The sequence below is a fragment of the Mastigoproctus giganteus genome, chromosome 3 (genome assembly GCF_048544385.1).
Source record: "Mastigoproctus giganteus isolate SK-2022 chromosome 3, ASM4854438v1, whole genome shotgun sequence".
Taxonomy (NCBI): domain Eukaryota; kingdom Metazoa; phylum Arthropoda; class Arachnida; order Uropygi; family Thelyphonidae; genus Mastigoproctus; species Mastigoproctus giganteus.
The window spans coordinates 89,768,137-89,791,288 of record NC_143577.1 but is presented as its reverse complement, the minus strand read 5'-3'; the positions used below and the strand labels follow the sequence as shown (position 1 = coordinate 89,791,288).

General features: G+C 36.3%; 1 protein-coding gene across 1 annotated transcript in view; it reads right to left on the bottom strand.

Annotated features, from left to right (window-relative positions):
* LOC150088147 (wings apart-like protein homolog) overlaps positions 1 to 23,152 on the bottom strand; it is a 184,899-nt gene that overhangs the window by 113,704 nt on the left and 48,043 nt on the right. The window contains exons 3-7 of the mRNA XM_090370044.1: positions 19,903 to 19,986; positions 19,169 to 19,318; positions 18,702 to 18,851; positions 11,607 to 11,743; positions 3,729 to 3,846 (exon numbers count right to left, since the gene is read on the bottom strand). Of these exons, the coding sequence (XP_090226170.1) occupies positions 3,729 to 3,846; positions 11,607 to 11,743; positions 18,702 to 18,851; positions 19,169 to 19,318; positions 19,903 to 19,986 (639 nt within the window). The remainder of the gene's footprint in view (positions 1 to 3,728; positions 3,847 to 11,606; positions 11,744 to 18,701; positions 18,852 to 19,168; positions 19,319 to 19,902; positions 19,987 to 23,152) is intronic.

Below are 23,152 nucleotides of genomic sequence, written 5' to 3'. Positions count from 1 at the left end.
AAATGTGTGTGGGCAGGTATGGTCGGTGACTGCTTAGTCGGCCCATACCTGTTACCAACCCGCATGAACTCCGCTAAATATCGGATGTTTCTTGAACAAGTTCTACCAGGGTTACTTGATGATGTTCCAGCAAATGTGAGACACAACATTTGGTTTCAACATTATGGGGCGCCTGCCCATTATGGAAGGTGTGTTCGTGACCATTTGAATAGGCGTTTTGGGCGTCGATGGATTGGCCGTGGTGGACTCGTTGCCTGGCCCCCATGCTCACCTGATTTATCGAGCCTTGATTTTTTTCTGTTGGGGGGGGCCCTCAAATCTATCGTGTATGAATCGCCTGTGGAGACGGAAATGGATCTCATGGCGAGACTCATCTGTGCTGCTGCTACTGCCAAAGAAACTCCAGGTGTGTTCAGCCGTGTCCGCCAATCCATGCTGCGTCGGTGTCACGCATGCATCTCGTCTCATGGTGGAACCTACGAGCATCTGTTGTAACATCATGAAATGCATCCATCTCGTACTCCATTGTTAATATTATGTCAAATAAATGTTTGCCACTAATTACTGTCTTGTGTCATTTCTGCTTCTTGTGCCTCTGCTACTACTTTCCCCGTGACGTTTCCGGTTATGGGTTCCTATGCGATTCACATTCCTTTAGATGTTACCTACCTCCCCTAAACATTTGTACCAATATTTTTGAGACACCCTATATAAGCAGGTCACATAGCATCGATCTATAACGAAAATCAGTATCCTTATAAACAAGTGTGCCATTTTAAAAACACTAATATCACGCTGTACTAATAGAACAATATTTCAATATATTAGTTATAAAGAACTATCATAAACAGCTTTATACTAATGCAGGAAGAGGTGCTCATCTCTCTTTTTAAACAATATTTAAATTTTTGTTGTCAGCACTGTATACTTATCATCATACTTAAAATTTCTTGTGATATTTCAGTACTTTCTGGAATTACCTTAATCTAACAGGATGAAAATCATCTACTTTACTTTCAACTACATCAAAATTTAGTTGATTTGCAGAAGAGCACGTTTTGATGTAGTTATGAATACAAGTAGGTGGTTTATCAGTCCATTTGATAAATGTTAGTGCCAGAAGCTATAATTGTGGTAAACGATGTTTAAAATAATTCTGTTTGTATGCAATACTGTTTGCTTCAGAATTCCTTCTTCATAGATGGTAATGCATTACCATCTATGAAGAAGTGAATTTGCTCGCTCGTAGTCAGGGCAGAGGTCACTTTGATTTTATCAAGATGACAGCAATGTATTAATGCCAGTAATCTGATACCAGTAGCCTGATTTCCTTTGTGTTTGTTCCTATAATAGTTTTGTCACTGTGGATCATGTACTATTGACCAAGTGAAATGGGTGGATATGCATTTGATTTTAACTGAATAGCTGAGTATTAATATCTTTCTTCTGACAATGAGTAGAGGTTCGTGGGTTTCAGCATACAGACTGTACCAGAAATGTTCTGTAAGCACCTAGGGCAATCCTGAGAGCAGACTGTTGGACAGAGGCAAGCATGCAGTGCTCTTTCTCTAGTACAATCATAAACAAGTGTGCCATAGTCTATACGAAATCTGATGAGTTACTGATACAAGTGGAGTAGAATAGAACAATCTGCACCCCCAAAACAATCTGCAGAGAGAATCCAGAGTATATTAATGTTTTTTTAAGGTAAGTGGTCTATAGGCATTTAATATGCCCTGGAAATCTTTTTCTTGTATATAGGTCTGAGGGGGAACCTTCTGATAATGAATTTGGAAGGATCTCTGTTGAAGGAAATTTTAAACAAAGGATGGAAAATGACCTCTCAAATCAACTGAGAGGCCATTTACCAATGTCAAGATATTAATTTCTAATAAAGGCATTTCTGGATTCAGCTTTAACAATGAAATCTAAGGATGTAGTATTTATTCAGAAGCTAAATTGCTTATTATTGATCAAGTTTTGGGACTCAAGATACCAAGTGAGCTAAAGGTGTATTAATTTTCTTTTTATACAGTTTTACTCAAGCAGCTACCCAGAGAAACCAGTCTGTAGTTGTGAGGAACAGAATATTTTCTAGTTTGGGGTTTGGCAGTACATTTAAGAATTATGCCATGGGCTGGATAACATGTGTTCAATAAAGACTCAACTGAAAATGGTGAGCACTTATGATACTGATTTCCTATCTAAATATTGGGGCATTATGCAATATGTCAAGGCAAGCAACACTGTTCTTGGAGGTGCTTATAGATGCTCACAATTCAAATATTATTAAATGTTTGGACTTAACAGCACAAGAGCAACTGGGCCATAATGAATCAAATTTGTGGTGAAAAGTAACATACAGTTTCTTGAGAGGTCTTTGTCTGAAATTTAAAATGCATTATAGCATCAAATCCATTTGAGATATATAAATATTTCAGCTATATCCAGTGTATCTGCCGATAGTCAGCCTAATGTGAGAGGTATACTTACATGGAAGACGAGCTAAATTTAGTCAATCTCTGTTTTGTGCTATGTATTACAGTATTACAAGTTGGGCATTCTGGAGGATTGGCCTCTTTAAGTAGATGAAGATGAGTTTGGTGGGTGATCTATCAGTAGTTTAGCAAGTATAACTTCTTCTTGTCTATTATCTCAGATGCTGGATTTCCATGTTTTAAGGTCTTCCTTTTTATAGAATGGCTTGCTGGTTTGGTTTTCCCACATTTGTTGCCTTTTTTTGCACATTGCTGCTTAATAATAAAATTGTAATCTGAGACTGGTGCACTGAAAGAAGGATCAACAGTGTTTGTTGCAGTTTTGGAAACTAAATCTGCATGCTCAATTCTCAGGATACTGCTATGACCAGGAGATCTAGCATTTTTACTGTTTTAAATTTTACAACAAAAAAAATAAAAAAAAGTCAGTGAACAGAAATATCAATTAATATATACATATTACAGTATGTATTAATTAAGCTATGTATGTAAGCATAAATTTATTTTTATTTTACTAACTGGAAAATATTCTTCCGATTTTCACGTATCATTTAAAGTGGGGGTCCACTGTATTTTGTTGGGAGATCCCTGGGTTAGGTTTTGTGCTATTGAACTTGTGCTTGTTTGAGACCATAAAAAATAATTGTGACTTCGAAGAGTGCAGTTCGTGACTTTTAAAGAGAGCAGAAGATACACGAAATATAGATGCTGCAGAAGAGATTGTGCTTAGCAGCGATGAAGAGGAAGAAAATTAAATGAACGCACATTATCTGACATATAAATATGTCAGATAATGTTTGTTCAGTTATTACTATTTAAGTTACTACTATTATAAAATTAAAGTTAAAATATTAAGTTATTACTACTATAAAAATTAAGTTTTTGATAGCTATAAAAATAATTGCATATTTTTGTTAGCTTTTGGAATGTAACCCCTCTTTTTGTACTGGTTCTTAGTCCCGTATAACACGATTTCGCATTACATGAGATTTAGTAGGAACCAAACTACCGTGTTATACAAGGGTTACCTGTATACGGTTCCAAAATCATCACAACATTTATATATAATATGGAAGACAATTAATGTCGACATTATATGAATAAGAACAATTGAGTAAACTAGTTATATGGGAAAGGTGATAAACAGATGCTATAAATAACTTGTCTCAATAAAGTTATCAAAATCTATATCTTAATTACAAAAATATACCAAATGATCATTATACTTACTGAATGGGCAGTTATATTTCCTAAAGTATTAAAAACTTGTCTAATAATGTTAACTTCATTAGCACGTAAATGAATTCGAAAAGTTGAATTCAGGCTCTTCGTAGCTAACTGCAAAAGACTACAAAATTTCATTTCATGGATTGTACATAACAGCAAGTACAAAAACAGGGATAAATCAGTCTATAATTACTAAAATAAGTAAAGTCAAAACCATTAACATGTTTGCTGCCTTTACATTTATATGCAATGCACATTAAGTTCAAAAGGCACTGAAGCACTGTGCCATAATGCATATGAGCAGGCATCCTTAAGTAGTCAACCAAGTGGCATATGTGTAAAGGCACATGAAATTAACATCCAGGGAAATTATCATAGTAGCTACTAGGCTTTTCATACAAACTAAGAAATACAGTTAAAGGCTTAGACCTAAACAGATGTCAGGTGATCTGCTGAGACAAGTGGCAGAGAAGAAAAATGCATGGGATGCATATAAATTATCTAGTATTACAGAAGCATATGACAGAGATAAACTAGTCTGCAATCAAGACACAAAGGAGGATAGGCAAACTAAGGTGGATTATGAGAAATATCTGGAAATGAAAGCTAAGAAAAGCAGCAAAGGTTTCTTTACTTATATTAATAGCAGAAGAAAGGAGTTGAATCACATTAGTCCACTTGATGTCAATGGTTTAATTGTTGACAAACTTTCTCAGGTTGCTAACAGGCTGAATAGGTATTTTGCATCTACATTCACACAGGAATTTTTTTTATGGAAGGGGATGAAACAAGTTTATCAAACTCTAACAGGGAACTTAATGATTCTGTAATAACTAAAAAGAAAGTGGAAGACAAACTGTTGAAGATAAACATAAGAAATGCACTTGAAGTGGATGGGATCTATCCAATAATATTTAGGAGGCAGCAAAGGAGGTGAGTAAACCCATAACCATAATTATGAGAGAATTTGTGGATTCTGGAGAGGTCCATGTGGGCTGGAGATGTGCAAATATATTCCAAATTCACAGGGGGGGGAACAAAGAGTGACTTGAGTAATTAGAGACCTGTTGGCTTAACTTCTGTTCCAGGGAAAATAACAGAGCCACTGGTTAAAGAAGTAATGCAGGACCATCCAGAGAGGAGTGCAGTTATACTTCAGTCACAGCATAGGTGCCGACCGGGCTAGCTGGATGGGTAAAGTGCCTGCCTGGCAACCCAAAGGTCGTGGGTTCGAATCCCGCCTTGGGCTTGGATCAAAGTACTGTAAAAACCTTGGGAGGTGCATATGGCCACAGAAGCCGATGCGCCAACAACAACCAAAAAAAAAAAACAGCATAGGTTTCATAAGGGGATATCTTGTTTGGCTCATTTGATTGGATACACAGTAACAAAGGAACTAGATGCAAAATATAATTTTGATATCATATACTTGGATTTCAGGAAAATTTGATTCTTTCTGCACATAGTAAGTTGCTGTACAAATTCAAGCAGTGTAGCATTAAGGGCAAGTTGCTGCTATGGATAAAGGGATGGTAGAGTGGAAGAAAACAGAGCAAGGTTATCAATGGACACTGCTCTTCATGGACTAATTATCAGTACAGTTCCCAAGGGTTTGATGCTGGGTCCATTCTTGTTTTCTGTATTTACTGATGATATTAGTATTAGTAATGGCCGCATGGTGCAAGAAAGCCTATGGCTTATGCTCCACAGCCAAAAAAAAAAAAAAAAAAAAAAAAACCGAATAAAACAATGATAAAAAAAAATAATAAATAAAATAAATAATAATAATTAATAGAAGAAAAGGAAATTAAACCTATCATCCTATGCGCTTCCCTCACCCAAAGGTACTATCCAGATGACCTTTGAATTTCCCCAAACTGTCAGCCTCTACCACCCACGTAGGCAACTTATTCCAGTAATTTATAACTCAGGTGCATAACATAACAATAACAATTTATAACTCACTGGCTAAAATAAAACTTCCTGCAGTCCAATCTAAACATTTCCCCCCCCCCCCCGTGCCGACCGGGCTAGCCGAGTGGGTAAAGTACCTGCCCGGCAACCCAAAGGTCGCGGGTTCGATTCCCGCCTCGGGCTTGGATCAAAGTACTGCAAAAACCATGGGCGGTGCAATATGGCCACAGAAGCCGATGCGCCAACAACTACCAAATCAAAAAAAAAAAAAAAATCCCCCCCCCCCCCCGTAACTTGAATTTATGTCCCCTAGTTCTAGCATCATTTAAAATCTTGAAAATTTTGTCCTCATTCATTTTACTGATGCCTTTCAGTCTTAAACACCTCAATCAAATCTACCCTAAGATGTCTAGTTTCCAAACTCCCACATATTCGAAGTCTTTCTTCATAAGGACACCCTTTTGCCAATCTCACCAGGTGAGTTACCTGTCTTTGCACCCTTTCAAGAAGCTCGATGTCTTTCTTTAGGTGCAGTCTCCATACTTGAACACAGTATTCCAAGTGTGGTCTAACGAAAGCCTTATATAATGGGATTATCACGTCCCTATCTCTACTTGCAAAAGTTCAATAGATCATCGATAGGACGCCATGGGCCTTCCTTGCAACCTGTTTACAATGTTCAGAGAATTTCATGTCTGACCGTATCGTAACACCCAAGTCCCTTTCCTCCAGTACTGGGTTTAGTTGAACTCCACCAAGTGAATAAGATATTTTGGGATTACTGTTTCCCAGGTGTAATACCTTACATTTTGTTGGATTAAAGCATAGCTGCCATTTTTCTGACCAGTCCTGAAGTCTATCTAGGTCTCTCTGAAAAAGCTCAGCTTGACAGTGATCATTAACTACTCTACCAATTTTAACATCATCTGCAAATTTAGACATCACGCCCTCTATCCCTTCATCAATGTCATTTATGAAAATTAAAAACAACAGTGGTCCTAATACTGATCCTTGGGGAATCCCACTTCTTACATCAACCCAATCTGAGGAATAGCCATTTATCACAACCCTCTGCCTCCTGCCCTGAAGCCATCCTGCTATCCATCTAAGGATTTTCCCAGTGATTCCAACCTGTTCCAGCTTATAAAGCAATCACTTTATAAGCTGGAACAGGTTGAAATCTAAATGCTGAAATTTAGATTTCACCATTTCGACATTGTTTATTTAGATTTCAGCAAAGCTGAAATCTAAATAAACAATGTCGAAATTATTCCCTAAATCGAGCTCGTGAGTGACCCTTTAAAAATAGCGAACCAGATTTGTTACAAAACCATGCTGAGTATCCTAGAGAATATCATTAATATCAGGCTTAATGTCTAAGTTTGCAGATGATACAAAGATTAGCAGGGCTGTTACTGACAGTAATGACGGTATACTACTGCAAATAGAAAATCTAGAAAAATTAGGTGATTGGGCTGAGAAATGGCAACTGAGGCTTAACATTAATAAATACAAAGTAGTGCATATGTTGTTGTGTTGTGTTCAGATTTAACAACACATAGGCTGCTAGGGCCATATTGTGTCTTTCTAATGGTTAATAGGAAATGCTAACATTATTGCAATACCTGTTATATTTTATGGTATATTCCTATGTTATTTAGGAAGGTAAACAGTTTTTTCTTATTAGGTCACCTCCAAGAATCTGCAATAACATTTGTGATACTAAGCATTAGCACATGATTCAAAGCTGTTTGAGTGGATATTGAGAAGGTGAGGACAGTCCAATAATAAATGATGAATGGTCAGTTGCACATGACATTATGTGCATCGAGGAGCACTGTCATTCGTCATGCCCAATTCTTAGCCTTCCTAGAATTACTTCTTCTTGTCTGCTTTTCTGAAAACTGGACAGCCAAAGCTTTGGATCTGGTTTTATTTGGTAAAGTTTGTTTCCTGGATAACCTCTCCAGATTAATGACCAGCTATTGTAACATGCTTTAAGGATGATGAGTTTGAAATCGGTATATGGAACTTGAGAAGTCTGTAAAAATAGAAGTATCTGGTTGTTTGGCTGCAAGATCTGATTTTTCATTTTCTGCTATCCCAGAATGCCCTGGGATCCAGCAGAATGTCACAGTTTGGTTTGACTCATTACACACAAGTAATTTAGAATGGATTTGTTTTATTACAGAGTGAGAGGAGTTGGTATTACTATTTATAGCAGAGACAGCACTGAGTGAGTCAGTGTATATTAAAGCAGAAAGAATTAGATGTTCAATAATGTGATCCAGAGCTAAGTTTATATCATAAAGCTCAGCAGTGAAGATACTGCATTCTACAGGTAATGAGACTGAAGTGGTAAATGATGGGAATATTACCGCAGCACCTACTTGGGTCTCAGTTTTTGATCCATCTGTGTAGATTTCACAGGCCCGTGAATGAGAAAGAGAGTAAGCTGCATGTAACTGTGATAGGGAGATAAGATGCTCTTTCCCCACTGTTGAAAATAGTCATCATATATTGCACAGATATTTGTCCAGGGTGAATCTGGTGGTGTGATATCCTGAAATATATTACCGAACTCTATATTACATGATTGAGTCAGTTTCTTAAATCTAAGTGGAGTAGGTCGGTTTTCATTTCGTTTACTATTGTAAAATACTCCCATTTGGTTTTGTATAGACATCTCCAAATAGGGTGAGAGGGAAGACTGAATTTTTGCGCCATACAGCAGAAGTAATGTTTTTCTGTGACGATACAAGGGAGGTTCATGGGCTTCGATGTAAAGACTCTGAACTGGGGAGGTTCTGAAAGCCCCTAGAGCAACTCTCAGAGCACTGTGCTGAATGGTGTTTAATTGCTCTAAAGTACTTTTTCTTGCAGAGTCATGCACTAGAGAATCATAGTCCAAGTGAGATCTGATGAGAGCTCTATAAAGATGGATAAGGGTACGTCGATCAGTGCCCCGACAAAGATGACATACACACCGGAGGATATTCAACTTCTTCGAACAGACAGTTCGAAGATAGGCCACATGTGCTTGAAGGTTCAGTTTCCTATCAAGTATCAGGCCAAGAAATCGAACAGTGTGAGCAAGAGGAACTGGCACATTATTTATCTTTAGCTCTGGATCAGGATGAAGTGACCGAAGTTTGCAGAAATGAGTGGATTGAATTCTGGTTAGAGCAATTTGTAGCTGTCTTTCGATAGTATTCATACTTGGCGATTGGCAGGATAAGGAGAGGTCATCAGCATACATGTATACTTAAATTGTTTTTGGTAGATCTTCCAATATATTGATGACCCTAATCGCAAATAGGGTTGGACTCAACATGGAACCTTGTGGGGCACTCTCTTCTTGAATGTGAGATGCAGACAGCATGTTTTGATATCAGACTTGAAATGTGGTGACTGTTTTGAGGTGACTGTTTCAAACAGGAGGTCACCAGATCGTAGTCGTTTCACCATTTTTGTGATCCAGTGATGGATTCCAAATATCTTTGAATCAGAAATGGTGATAACTTGCCCACAGGCTGGTTGGATAGGGTGTGTATTACCAGAAAGTTTGGTATGTCATGGTACTGTGCTTCCCTTTGAAGCATTTTAGGTTGGTTCAAGTCATTATCATTGGATGTTTCTGGTCTTGAGCTTGAAAGCTCTATGGGTGGAAAGTCGTTTAAATCCATGGATGCTCTTTTTAGCCCTGGGAGAGGGATTTTCTTCTCCAAAGTTACTGGCTGCACCACGTGGAGGCAGGAGCGGTACCAATCAGTGACCAAGTGATAAGAAGGGTAGGAGAGCAGCATGTTGCTAACAAAGGGAGTGGTGACGCTGCTAGTGGGGTTAGCAATGACATTGCTAGTGGTCAGCAGTAATGTTGAGAGTAGGGAAAGAGTTTTGAGAAACTAGTACTCACCCCAGAAAAAAACTAGGAGAAAAAAAAAAAAACACGCTTCAAAACTATTGCTTGGCACTGGGGTCTTTTTCAGTATACAATGGAAGACAAAACAATCCCCTAGACCGAAAAAAGGAAGAATGGCAAAATTAAATATGAAAACCATGCTGTTTATTTTCTTCAATATTAAAGAAATCATTATGGCTGAATGCATCGCACCAAATCAGACTTAATCAAACATACCAGATTGAAGTTCTGACAAAGCTGCAAGAAAAAATTGAGGAAGAGACCTCTGAATGAATTGTTGAAGGATGATTGTGTGCTCTGTCAAGACAATGCACTGGCGTAAAAAAAAAAAAAAAAAAATTCCTGTTTGTAAATATGCAAGGTGGCTTTAGGACAGGATTCTCAACTATGGATCACCTTCACATAATATCACAGCTAATGGAGAAAGCAAATGAATATAAAACACCATTATGCCTGGCATTTGTGGATTATGAAAAGGTATTTGACTCCATACAGCATAAGGCAATGTTTTGGGCACTGGAAAGACAAGGCATAGATACCCCATATATTATGATTTTGAAGAAAATATATGAGAGTGCTACCTCCTTTATTAGACTAGCAAAGACAGCAGGAAATTTAAAATCGAGAAAGGAGTTCGACAAGGAGACACAATATCTCCAAAGCTGTTTACTGCTGCCCTTGAGGAAGCTTTCAGAAGATTAGACTGGTCGCAGAAAGGAGTCAATGTGAACGGAGAGTACCTAAACCATTTACGATTTGCAGATGACATTGTGGTCATAAGCCACGATCCCAAAGAAATAGAGGAAAATCTTAATCAGTTATGCACAGTTCGTAAGGATTTTGGACTAAAGATGAATATGGCTAAAACAAAAGTAATGATGAACAAATATGCCACAGAAAGAGAAATAATGATTGAAGGAGCAGTAATTGAAAAGGTGGAGTCATATACTTATCTAGGACAAGTTATTAGCTGTAATAATGATAAATGGCTGGAAGTCAAGAGAAGAATAAATTTTGGATGGATAACATTCAGGAAATATAGTCACATACTGAAAAGCAATATCCCAGTTTGTCTGAAACGTAAAATAATGAACCAATGTATACTCGCAACCATGACTTATGGAAGTGAAACTTGGGCACTCACCAAAAGAATGGAAGAGAAGCTGAGAACTACACAGCGAAGAATGGAACGAATTATATTGGGAATCAGACTGTTAGATAAGAAGAGAAACACATGGATGAGGCAGCAAACTCAAGTAAAGGACATTCTTATCAAAACTAAAGAACTAAAATGGTCTTGGGCAGGACACATAGCTCGAAGACATGATTCATGATGACAGATGGACTAAGAAAATAACAGAATGGTACCCAAGAGGAGCTAGAAGAAAACCTGGAAGACAAAGGCAGAGATGGATAGATGAAATTCATGAGTTTGTGGGTATAAATGGATGGCCAGTGCTCAAAACAGAAGGAACTGGAAAGTTGCTGGAGAGGCCTTCATCCTGCAGTGGATTGAAAATGGCTGATGATGATGGTGACCCTACTCATCAGACCTAGTCCCTTGTGATTTTTTCTCTTCACTAAACTGGAAAGTGTACTTAAGGGGGAACCCATTTTCAGTTCACTGAAGACATTCAGAAAAAAAATCAACCAAAAGTGTTAAAAGGGTTTACAGAAGACTTTCAGAAATGTTTCTGTGCTTGAAAGAAATTAATGGAATAGTGTCTGCAAGCCCAAGATAGTTTGAAAAGTATGAAATATTTCATTATATTTATTTTGTTGCAACCTTCTAGTTATTTAATAGCCACACCTCATATATCATTGAGGATCCATCAGGTCCCCCTGCCATCCCAAGTCCCTACATGTGGTTGAAGTTTTCAAGCACATATTTAAATGAAATTTTATACACAAAATCATTTTTTATTCGAGGAAGACTCTTGCCTATTAAAAATTAACTAATAATTATAAAATAAGTTCTACAAATTGTTAAAGACAAAATCATAGACAATAAATTTTTTTTGGTTATTAGTTTGGCCAGTAATTACCTCAAACATTTGGTATAAGTATTAGTTGTACTTTGCAGACCTTCCAATAAATAATTAATCTCATCAGTGAATTCCTGATTTTCCCCAGCTTCATAACACTGATGAGCCTGCTTCACTTCATGAACAAGAGTAAATAGCTAAATACAAGAAAAAATAAAAATAAATAAATAAAATGATAAAATACAGCAAAGCAATAAGACCTCAAAGATATATACTGAAAGTGAAGATGTTTAATCACAGACTATTATACTTTGCAAACCTTCTTATTAATAAGTAATGTTATTAATAAATTCTTTGCTTTTTTCCATAGTCATAACAGTGATGAGCTTGCTTTACTTTGTGAACAGTTTGTTTGTTTGTTACTACTCTGACAGATCAGTATAGCCATGCAATAAGCAATTTAGCTTATTGCATGGCTATTTTTCAAACATTTCTTTTTAAATTTTAATTTACTGTTCAATGGTTTAAATTAATTTTAAAGATTCAGACTTCAAAAATAAAATAAGATATCTCAAACTTAGAAAAGACCCTACATATCAGAAAATTTTGCTGATTTGAAAACAAAAACAAATAAATAAAAATGAATCATCCTAAAAATATTATGTTTTGAATAATGAGGAGACTAATTTTACATTTGCTTTATTATGACAAAAATTATTTATCAAACAGTTCAAGGTACAAAATTGAAAAACAGATGAAATAAAAAAATATGCCACCTCTCTGTCTAATATTTAAAAACTAAAACATGTGATAATAGCCTTTTGCTATGTAATATGCAGCCATTTCATTGAATTTGTGTACGAAGCTAATTAACATCTTTCAGTAAGGTTTATTTCTAAAAAGGTTTACCCATTTAGGATCATAGAGGTGTAACCAGATAGGATGAGATGGAAGGCTATTTATTTTAACCGCATAGTTGAGGAGCAGCATCTTTCTCCAAAGCTGGAGTCGAGGTTCATTGGCTTCTACATATAGGCTTTTAACTGGCGAGTTCTGAATGCCCCAAGAGCAATCCTAAGCGCACTACGTTGTACTGTATTGAGACATGCTAGCAGAGTCATAAACTGGAGCACCATAATCTAATCTATATGATTATATCTTAGTATAGGTGGAGTAGAGTAGAGATCAGCTCCCCATGTCACAGATGAGATGACTTTAAGTATATTCAGCTTTTTCAAACAGACAGTTTGTGCTTGTAGTATATATTTCTGGAATGTCAGTTTGGTGTCAAACATCATGCTCAAGAATCGGATATTGCTGGTAATACGTATCGGCTGATTTCCCAACGATAATTCGGGTTCTGGATGTAACTGACGTTTTTTACAAAAATGAATGGCTGTAGTTTTGGTTGCTGATAGACGATAACCATTATGTGAAGTCCATGACACTATTTTGTTTATTGCAAGTTGTAGTTGTCTTTCAATGGAAGACATATTCTGTGAATGGCAAGATATTGCAAGGTCATCGGCATAAAAATAGATGTCTATGTTATCTGCCGAAACATTCTGCACGAAACTGTTTATTCTAAGAGCAAAGAGTGTAGCACTGAGGACCGATCCCTGTGGTACACCTTCTCTTTGGACAAAACATTGTGAAAGAGCATTACGGTAGCTTACTTGAAAAGTTCTATTTTTAAAGTAACTCTCTATAATCATTGGGAGTCAACCTTTGAGTCCTATGGCATAGAGGTCTTGTAGAATGCCATAGCAACAGGTGGTGTCAAATGCTTTTTCAATATCTTGGCATACCATGACAAAATGTTCTTTTTGGATTAAGGTGTTCCACATGTTGCACTAGGCCTTCACCATTAGGTCTAATGTGGATTGGTTTTTGAGGAAGCCGTATTGATTACAATTGTTGACTGACTGGGATTCTATGTACCATACAAGTCTATTGTGTATCATCTTTTCTAATGTCTTGCCCAAGCAGCTGGTAAAGGAAATTGCTCTACAGTTGCATGGATCCATCTGATCTTTTCCAGGTTTAGGAAATGCTAGCACCGTTGAATGACAAGAACAAGGATAGCAGTTTTGGAAGAAGATCTGATTCAGAAACAGCAACAGGGAATTTAATGCCTTTTTGTCTAGATGTTGCAACATGAGTTAATAAATCCCATCAGGACCTGATGCCCCATTTTTTGATTTGTTTAGAGAGTCCTGTAGTTCCAAAATTGTAAATGATTGATTATACGGGAGTGGCAGTCTTTTGTTGAAATTTAATTTGCATTTCTCAGTCATTCTTTTATGTTGTTGAAAGATGATTCGAATGCAGTTATATCTGAGATTTGTACAAATCTCTATTTCAATTGATGACGATAAGTCTTGCCCATTAAATCTCAGTATTGTCGAGGATGCTGGTAGAAATCTACCATCCAGTTTTTTTTTTTATTTTATTCTAAATTATTCTGCTATTGGTATTCTTCGTTAAAGTAGAAGCAAACTGGATCCAAGAATCTTTTTTAGCCTTTTTCCTTACAAATCGTACTTTTGCTTTAAGTTTTTTGAAATTTATAAGGTTCTCCATTGTTGGGTGATAATTTCATCGCCAAAAGAGATATTAGAAGCAAACAACTTCCAACCAGCCTTGGAAAATTTTCCTTTTAAGGCAGGAATTATTTGCTTGAGGGATTCTAGTTGTTTGGAGTTCACAAATTATTGGATAATGGTCACTATTTAACGGATTGTCCAGAGTTCACCAGTGGATGAGTGGATTCAAGGTTGGAGAGCAGATTGTTAAGTCTATAACTGTAGTTGTTCTAGTGGCGAAATGAATGTAAGTATCTGCACCAGTATTCAACAGTGTTAGATTATGTTTGTCCAACAGTGATTCCAGAAGTTTTCCTCGTCTGTCTATATGTGGGGAGCCCCAGAATAGTGTGCATTAAAATCCCCAAATAAACAAAAGGGAGGAGGGATCTGCAACAGAAGTTCTTCTAGGTCATTATAAGTATATTCTTTGTTTGGTGATAAGTAGATTGAAACTATTGTTAACATGATTCCTAAGGAGACACATATCGCTACTGCTTCTAAGGAGGTCTGCAATGGAATGTGTTTAGTAGGGATTCTTGAGTTTACAAGAATGGCCACACCTCCACACACAGTGTTATTATTATTTCTGTTATGCTGATATACAGTATAGTTCTTGATTTTTGGAATTAATCGTGGTGGTAGATTAGTTTCTTGTAAGCATATGCTTACCGGGCTATACTGTTGGATTAGGTCATAGATATCATTGATGTTGCTACTTAGGCCTCTACAGTTCCACTGTACGATGTGATCCATTATTTGTTTTTAGCAGTATTCAGTCTGCTTTTTAGGTTCAGTCTGTTTTTCTCTCTCCAATTTTATTCTTTCTTTTTTCGAGAAGATAGGATGCCCTACATCCATGTCGTCTTCTGCATACAGATCTAGATTGGCTTATCCGGGTTGACTTTTTCATCTGTATCCATATTTTTAAATTTGGTCAACTTTTCTGCATTGGGACTGCAGTTTTAGTTTTTATGTTGAGGATACTGCACGAAGGATGTTTAACTTCTGGAGACACATAGTTTGTAGTTAGGTTACATGTTTATGAAAATTTAATTTGGTATCAAAAGTCAAACCCAATCGTCTTATGGAGTCTGTCATCGTTATTTCTCTGCCTTTCAGTTTTAATACAGGTTCTGAATGAAGCAATCGCAATTTACAGAAGTGTATTGCTGCTGTTTTCCCCTCAGTTAATCGTTAGCCGTTGCATTTTGTCCAAGTTTCAATTTTATTTATTACTAATTGTAGTTGTCTATCAATGGTAGCCATGCTCAATGATTGACAGGAGATAGCAAGCTCGTCTGCATACATAAGTTTCCACCGTAGCTGGGATGTCTTAAGTAATGTCACTGGTACATAATGCAAAAAGTGTGGCACTTAAGATCAATCCTTGAGGTACTCCTTCTTGCATGTGAATTGTGGACAGCTCATTCTGGAATTGCACTTTAAAAGTCCTGAGATGGAGAAAATTCTGTATGAATTGAGGTAGTTACCTCTCAGTCCAAGATTGTTTAAACCTTGCAGGATTCCATATCTCCAGGTTGTATTGAATGCTTTGGTAATATCGAAAGTTATCATTACTATGTGTCGTTTTTTAATAAAAGCATTTTGAGTATGAACTTCAACTTTGATATCAACATCAATTGTAGACCTGTTACGGCAGAAGCCAAATTGGTGTCGCATTATAGCAGCTTGATCTTCAATAATCCAGGTAAGTCTCCCGTGAACCCTCTTTTCTAGTATTTTTCCTAAACAGCTGGTCAAAGATATAGGGTGATAATTGTTGGGAGAAGAAGCATCTTTCCCAGATTTTGCTATGGCTACCACTATTGACTGATGCCATGTATCAGGGTAAACATTCTTTTCAAATATTCTGTCGTAAAATTTTAATAAGGCAAATTTTGAGTTGGAGTTGATATAGCGAAACATTATGTAGTAAGTGCCATCTGGTTTTCAGCAGAACTATTTCGAGAATTCTGGAGAGATTCATTAAATTCAGTAATAGTGAATGGATGGTTATAGGAAAAAGACTGGTTCGTATTGAAGTTAATTTTATATTTTTCCATAGACATTTTTGTGCATCTAAATGAGTCTTCATAAGACTGAGAGGATGAAGTAGCAGTGAATGTTTCAGCTAGTGCCTCTGCAATTATCAGTCGGAGAAGAAATATCCCTTCCTTTCCACAACAGGATTGTGGCAGAAGTTTGTTGATACTTGCCACTGAGCATTCGGATCTTTCTCCAGATTATTCTGGGGTCAGTGTATATGCAGATGGTAGAAGTGAATCGAATCCGCACATCCAGTTTTGCTTTTCTACGAATTCGGCGTGCTTCAGCTTTGAGTCATTTACAGTTTATAAGGTTCTCCACTGTAACATTTTGGTGAAAGATGTTCCAAGCTTTATTTTGTTTTCTTTTGACAAGGAAGCAATCCCTTGTCCACCATCAATTATATCTTTGTTTGGTGATATTTGATTTCGGTATTGTGCTGGCAGCAATACCGAAATGAAATATGAGCATCAGTGTACTGATGCTCATACATCAGTACACTGCGATCACTGCCCCCTAGTGGTTCCTTTATCTGCAAATTCTTAATGCATGAATAACCACTGCTGTTTATCAGATCAAGAGTATTATTCCCTCTGGTTGTCGCTCAAACATGCTGCTGTAGAAAACAATCATCCAATAAATCCACAAAAGTCTTGCTAGTGCACAAGTAACCAACCCAATCATCACAATCATTAGGCCTATAGCACACTCCTACTCTCATTTATCAACCAACGGTCCAATCAAAGAGAGAATTATTTTTAAACCAATGAATTAGATTGTAATGCTCAGGAAAGTTTCCTGAAATAAACAATTATAACTGCAACAGTGACCACATTCTTTCATCATTCCATCAGGATATTATATAGTATGAATCAGAGCTGTAATACTCAATATGTTCTACGTTGATAATAATATTAGTAAATTAATAAGAGGAGTTTACCTCAATATAGTACGTGGAACACTTCCGTATGATACCCTCCAGAAATTAAAGCGGAAAAAACGAAAAAATCGACAACTTACCGGTACATTAAAGTAAAATGTAAATAATTAAATAATCAATTTAACACAATTCAAAATCAATTCAAAACAATTAAAATACAAATTAACGCAATTAAAAGAATTAACGAAATTACCGCAATTCTTTTAATTGCGTTAATTTGTATTTTAATTGTTTTGAATTGATTTTGAATTGTGTTAAATTGATTATTTAATTATTTACATTTTACTTTAATGTACCGGTAAGTTGTCGATTTTTTCGTTTTTTCCGTTTTAATTTCTGGAGGGTATCATACGGAAGTGTTCCACGTACTATATTGAGGTAAACTCCTCTTATTAATTTACTAATATCAGGATATTGTGTAATCTTCCTAAACTACAGAATATTGTGATGGACTGATGAAGAAATTTTGCCATTAGTTTATTGTTTACTTCATGAAAATTTTCTGAGTGATATTAGGTTTCAAAAATCATATTTTCTAAAAAAACTGGACAGGATCAAGTTTCACTATTTCTGGTTTATTAAGTTATACTAATATGTAGGTTAGTGCAAATGCATCATTTTAACATAGCTATCTAACAAAGTAGTTAAATTAATTAATTAAATTGGCATCGTTTTGGTAATATCTCATATTGTAATTCGAGATATTAACATATTGTAATATCTCGAATAAATAACACTTCACCAGTGGAGAAGACTATTGTTATTTATTCTCAGCGGATACCACCACCTAGGCGACACCGTTTCAAAGCTTGTTTGCTTCTCTTCGGTGGGTGGGCAGGAACCCTGGTGTTGCAATAGTGACAACCCAGTTATGAAGTATAACTTCACAATATGGTGTTGCAATGTTGTTGTTATTGTTATTTGGTTTTTAGGAGCATTAGCAACTTAGGCCATATTGCTCCGGGGATATGCGGTGGTCATTCTCTGACCTTTCCGCATCCTCCATATTTGGTGGGCACGGGCTCGAACCCCGGTCTAATCAAGAAGCGTGTGCTACGCACTGCTGCTCCTGCCCACCTTGCTACGGAGGCGCCACTGGTGTTGTTGCAATAGTGACAACCCAGTTATGGGTTGTCACTATTGCAACACCAGGGTACCTGCCCACCCACCGAAGAGAATCCAACAAGCTTTGAAACGGTGCCGCCTGGGTGGTGGTATCCGCTGAGAAAAAATAACAATAGCCTTCTCCATAATAACACTCCACTGGTGGAGTGTTATTTATTCAAGGTAGTACAATACTATGGCAACTCGTTGTTAAGGCAGTCACAATATGAGATATAACCAAAACGATGCCAATTTAATTAATTAATTTAACTATTTTGGTAGATAGCTATGTTAAAATTGTGCATTTGCACTAACCTACATATTAGTCATTCTACCTCGTAGCATGAGGCCTTTGCCCTTAAATACTTTAAGTTATACTCTATTTCTATTAACGTATTATCACAAAAATACAAAGAATTGTCATGAAATTCAAACAAACGTATTTCTTTTAAAACTGATTTTGCTATAAGTACATACTCCTTTTGCTTTTTTTGAGCAAGTCACTGATCTTTTCTTTACTGATCCATTGGACTTCTCAACAATTCTTATTAATCTTGTATCTGGAGACTTTTCAGCTACAATTTCATTGTCTGCTTTTCTCTTTATGCTGGTTTGCTTTCTTTTTTTCTATAAAAATGTTATAATTTATATAAATTAACCATTGTTAATGCAGATAATGTAAAATATGAATACCTGAAAGTGATACATAGAGAGATTTAAAAAAACACAATACAAAATAACGTGTAAATTTGCCATTAGTCACAGATTTGTCAACTCCTGGAATATTAAGTTCCAAAAATCCACAATTTTTTAAAAACTTGCTAGGATTAAGACTATTTCTGGTTTATAAAGTTATACTGTATGTCTACCAAAGTACAAAGAATTATCTTGGTGTTCAAACAAACTGCATTTATTTTAAAACCGATTTTGCTATAAGTACATACAACTTTTGCTTTTTTGGAGTAAGTTGTCGATCTTTTTTTTACTGATCCATTGGACTTCTCAAGAATTCTTGTTAATCTTGCATGTGGAGAATTCGTGTCAGCAGTCTCATCTTCTACTATTGTATTAATGTTGATTTTCTTTCTCTTTTTCTATAAAAAATGTTATAATTTATATAAATTAACCATTGCTAATGCAGATTAATGTAAAATAATGTAAAGTAATGTAATTCAAATATAAGAATATTTGAAAGTGATATATAGAGAGATTTAAAAATAACAATACAAGATAACAAAGAAATTTGCTTTAAGTTACAGAATTCTCAACTTCCAGAATAAGCTAATACCTAGCTTTGCAGAACTGTAGTGCTGATATAAATTTAGCAGAGGGCTTGATATCTACTTTGTAGAACTAGATAAAATATGAAGCTGGAGAGGCTTTTTAAATTTTTTTTTTAAACAATAAATACCACAAAGATTTCCTCCCAGGTATCATTCTGCGCTGTTTCAATTCTAACACTACAAGACCTAAAGAAAATAGTGCAGTATACCAGATTTATTTCCTGATGCTTAAAAAAGGCTTAAAAGGCAAGGAAATGTCAATAATAATGTATCAAGTATCAAGTATTAATTTCTAGTTTGGACTGATTAATAACTGCTTTACAATTGTTGCAAGCTTTGGTGGAGGCAGAAAATGAAATTGGAGAATGAGAAGCAAGCAAATTACGATATGCAACGTTCTTCTCTTGAACATGTGGAGAATTCGTGTCAGCAGTCTCATCTTCTACTATTGTATTAATGTTGATTTTCTTTCTCTTTTTCTATAAAAAATGTTATAATTTATATAAATTAACCATTGCTAATGCAGATTAATGTAAAATAATGTAAAGTAATGTAATTCAAATATAAGAATATTTGAAAGTGATATATAGAGAGATTTAAAAATAACAATACAAGATAACAAAGAAATTTGCTTTAAGTTACAGAATTCTCAACTTCCAGAATAAGCTAATACCTAGCTTTGCAGAACTGTAGTGCTGATATAAATTTAGCAGAGGGCTTGATATCTACTTTGTAGAACTAGATAAAATATGAAGCTGGAGAGGCTTTTTAAATTTTTTTTTTAAACAATAAATACCACAAAGATTTCCTCCCAGGTATCATTCTGCGCTGTTTCAATTCTAACACTACAAGACCTAAAGAAAATAGTGCAGTATACCAGATTTATTTCCTGATGCTTAAAAAAGGCTTAAAAGGCAAGGAAATGTCAATAATAATGTATCAAGTATCAAGTATTAATTTCTAGTTTGGACTGATTAATAACTGCTTTACAATTGTTGCAAGCTTTGGTGGAGGCAGAAAATGAAATTGGAGAATGAGAAGCAAGCAAATTACGATATGCAACGTTCTTCTCTTGAACAGCCTTAGCACATTTATTGGAATACCAAGGTTTAGATAAAGGACGAGATTTTAAAGTGGAGTGTGAGATAAAGGATTCCATTCCTGCAAGAATAATTTCATTGACATGATCTGAGCAAACGTTGACATCAGAAGTTTTGAAACAGTAATCTGACCAAGGAAAATAAACCTCGCAGGTCATCCCTTTTTGCATTCTTGTAATGCCAAACAACATGAGGTTGGGAATAGCCATGAGATAAAGGCTCCATTGGAGAAGAGACAATCACCAAGTTGTGATCTGAAGTGCCTAAAGGACCTCTCACTTTGACCATGTACAGCCAGTCCTCATATAGCACGATAGTTGTGTTCCTAGAAACCCTCGTGCAATGCAAAATCGTGCAATATAAACAACAGGCCCTATGGGAAAAATGGGGTTAGGTGCTGACCACCCAAGATTGAACACACATTTGTAACCAAAACATTACCAAACACAATAAATAATCGTAATAAAATACTTACGCATTTTATTACGACTATTACGTAATAAAATATTGCTAACGCTTTTACTTCTATCGTAAGCAAACTTGTTTTTTGTTTGATTTTCTATCCAAACAGATGACAGGCGTTCCATCTCTTCCAATTCTTTGTGTCTTAATCTAATGGATTTTAATTCCACTTTGAGTTATTCCTGCTATGAAAGTTTTTATTTTCTCTTCATTCTTTCTAATTCTCGGCGTTGCCTCATTTAGGTCTGTAGCATGTGCAATATCACATGGTCTTTCATTTCGCTCAAAGCGTTTCACAATTTAATATTTTTTCTCTATCAACAGAGGCAGACTGGCCATAAGCCTTACCAGGGAAACCCCGGTGGGCCGGAGGCCGGTGTGATTTTGGCCATAAACCATAGTATGAGGCCACTATAAATTTTGCCGGGTAAGAATTTTTGACCCAGTCCGCCTCTGTTTATCGATATCGCTTTTCTTTTTCTCTCTGAATCTACAGTGTCTTCACCAGGACGCTTCCTTTTCACACCTTTTAAGTATTTTACTCATTTTTAGGGAATAAAGCACAATTACAAAACGAGGAGGCACGCTTGATACACATAAACAAATCTGAGTGCGTGTAACAACTGAATAAACACCGTAAAGGCTGAGATACACTATTAACACCTCACATTTTACTAAAGCACATTTCTAGGGGTTACTACCATAAAACAATAAAAACGATTTCCAGTTGCGTTTCTGCTAGTGGAATCCGTTATAAACTGGTAGTAAACTCGATCTAATTGCATTTGCGATTATACCGATAGCTGGAATTGTGTTGGTTTTTACGTTATTATGGTGAAATGTGTTTCCCCTTCACTGATATAAAAAACATAAATACATTTTCAGAATCTTCTCTTCATTCCTATCGTGTTGTGTTCGGTTGGGGTGATTCTGCGTTCGACTGCCATTTCTTGTAAACACAAAGGTGAATCGTGCATAAGCGAATTCGGTTTGTGTTATATAAGATATCGTTCCCCTATTTATAAATCGTGTATGATCGAATTCGTGTAGTGTAAACGTGTTATACGAGGACTGACTGTACTTAGAAGGGTTGTCTTTAAGCATTTCGCTATTTTTATATTAGAAGGGTTGTTTGTGAGAAAAAGATCAAACGTGTTGGCTGTATGATTAGGATTGTCCGGTATTCTTGTAGGTAAATGAACAATCTGTGCCAGGTCATCAGTAATTGCAAAAGCCTCAGCATCTCGGCCAGCTGGGTCGGTGTGACTAGAAAACAGAAGCCAGCTGGAGTTGTGAACATTAAAATCACTAAGGAAAATTACCTCACTGTTAGGAAAGTTGGACTGGAGAAAGTCAAGTTGCAAAGAGAGGAAGTCAAAGAGCTCCAAGTGATAGTGGAGTTGGGAGAACGGTAGAGACAACAGATGAATTTGACACAATGAGGTAGAGGGATTTTAAGCCAGAGAAGATCAAAGAGAGGAGATTCCAAATTGCCAAGTCTCTGACAGGGAATATCAGAATGGACATATGCACAAGTACCACCTTTGAGGCGAAAGGAATCATACAGCAAATAATTTGGGCATCTGAGATGAGCAGTAGTTGAATCAACCAATAACTGAGATTCTGTCAGAAAACGTACATGGGGTTTGGCAGACTGCAAGTGGAAATGGACATCGTTGAGATTGGAATTGAGACCACGTATATTTGTGAAATGAATTAGGAAGTGCTTGGGAGGTTTAGATCTTTTCGCAGATAAGCTTGCTCTATTAGTTTGACAATTCATGGTGTATTCAATAGTAAGAAAAAGTGGGTGTGACATGCTGTATGAAGTAATGAAATTTTTGGATATGGCATACACATGGTAAGAATACATCCTGATCCTTGAAATAATGTGGCCTCGACAATGCTCCCCGCATTCACACTACTCGGACTCCCTCCAGTCACTATCTGGCAGAGTAGAGGTAGCAAGATTATACATTAGCTGATCCGGTAGACTCCTAGAGAGTTACCAATAGGTTCAGTCCAGTGTACTAACTAGCGGCCGGCCTGCGAACACCATTTTAGAGCTGTACTCTCGAAATGT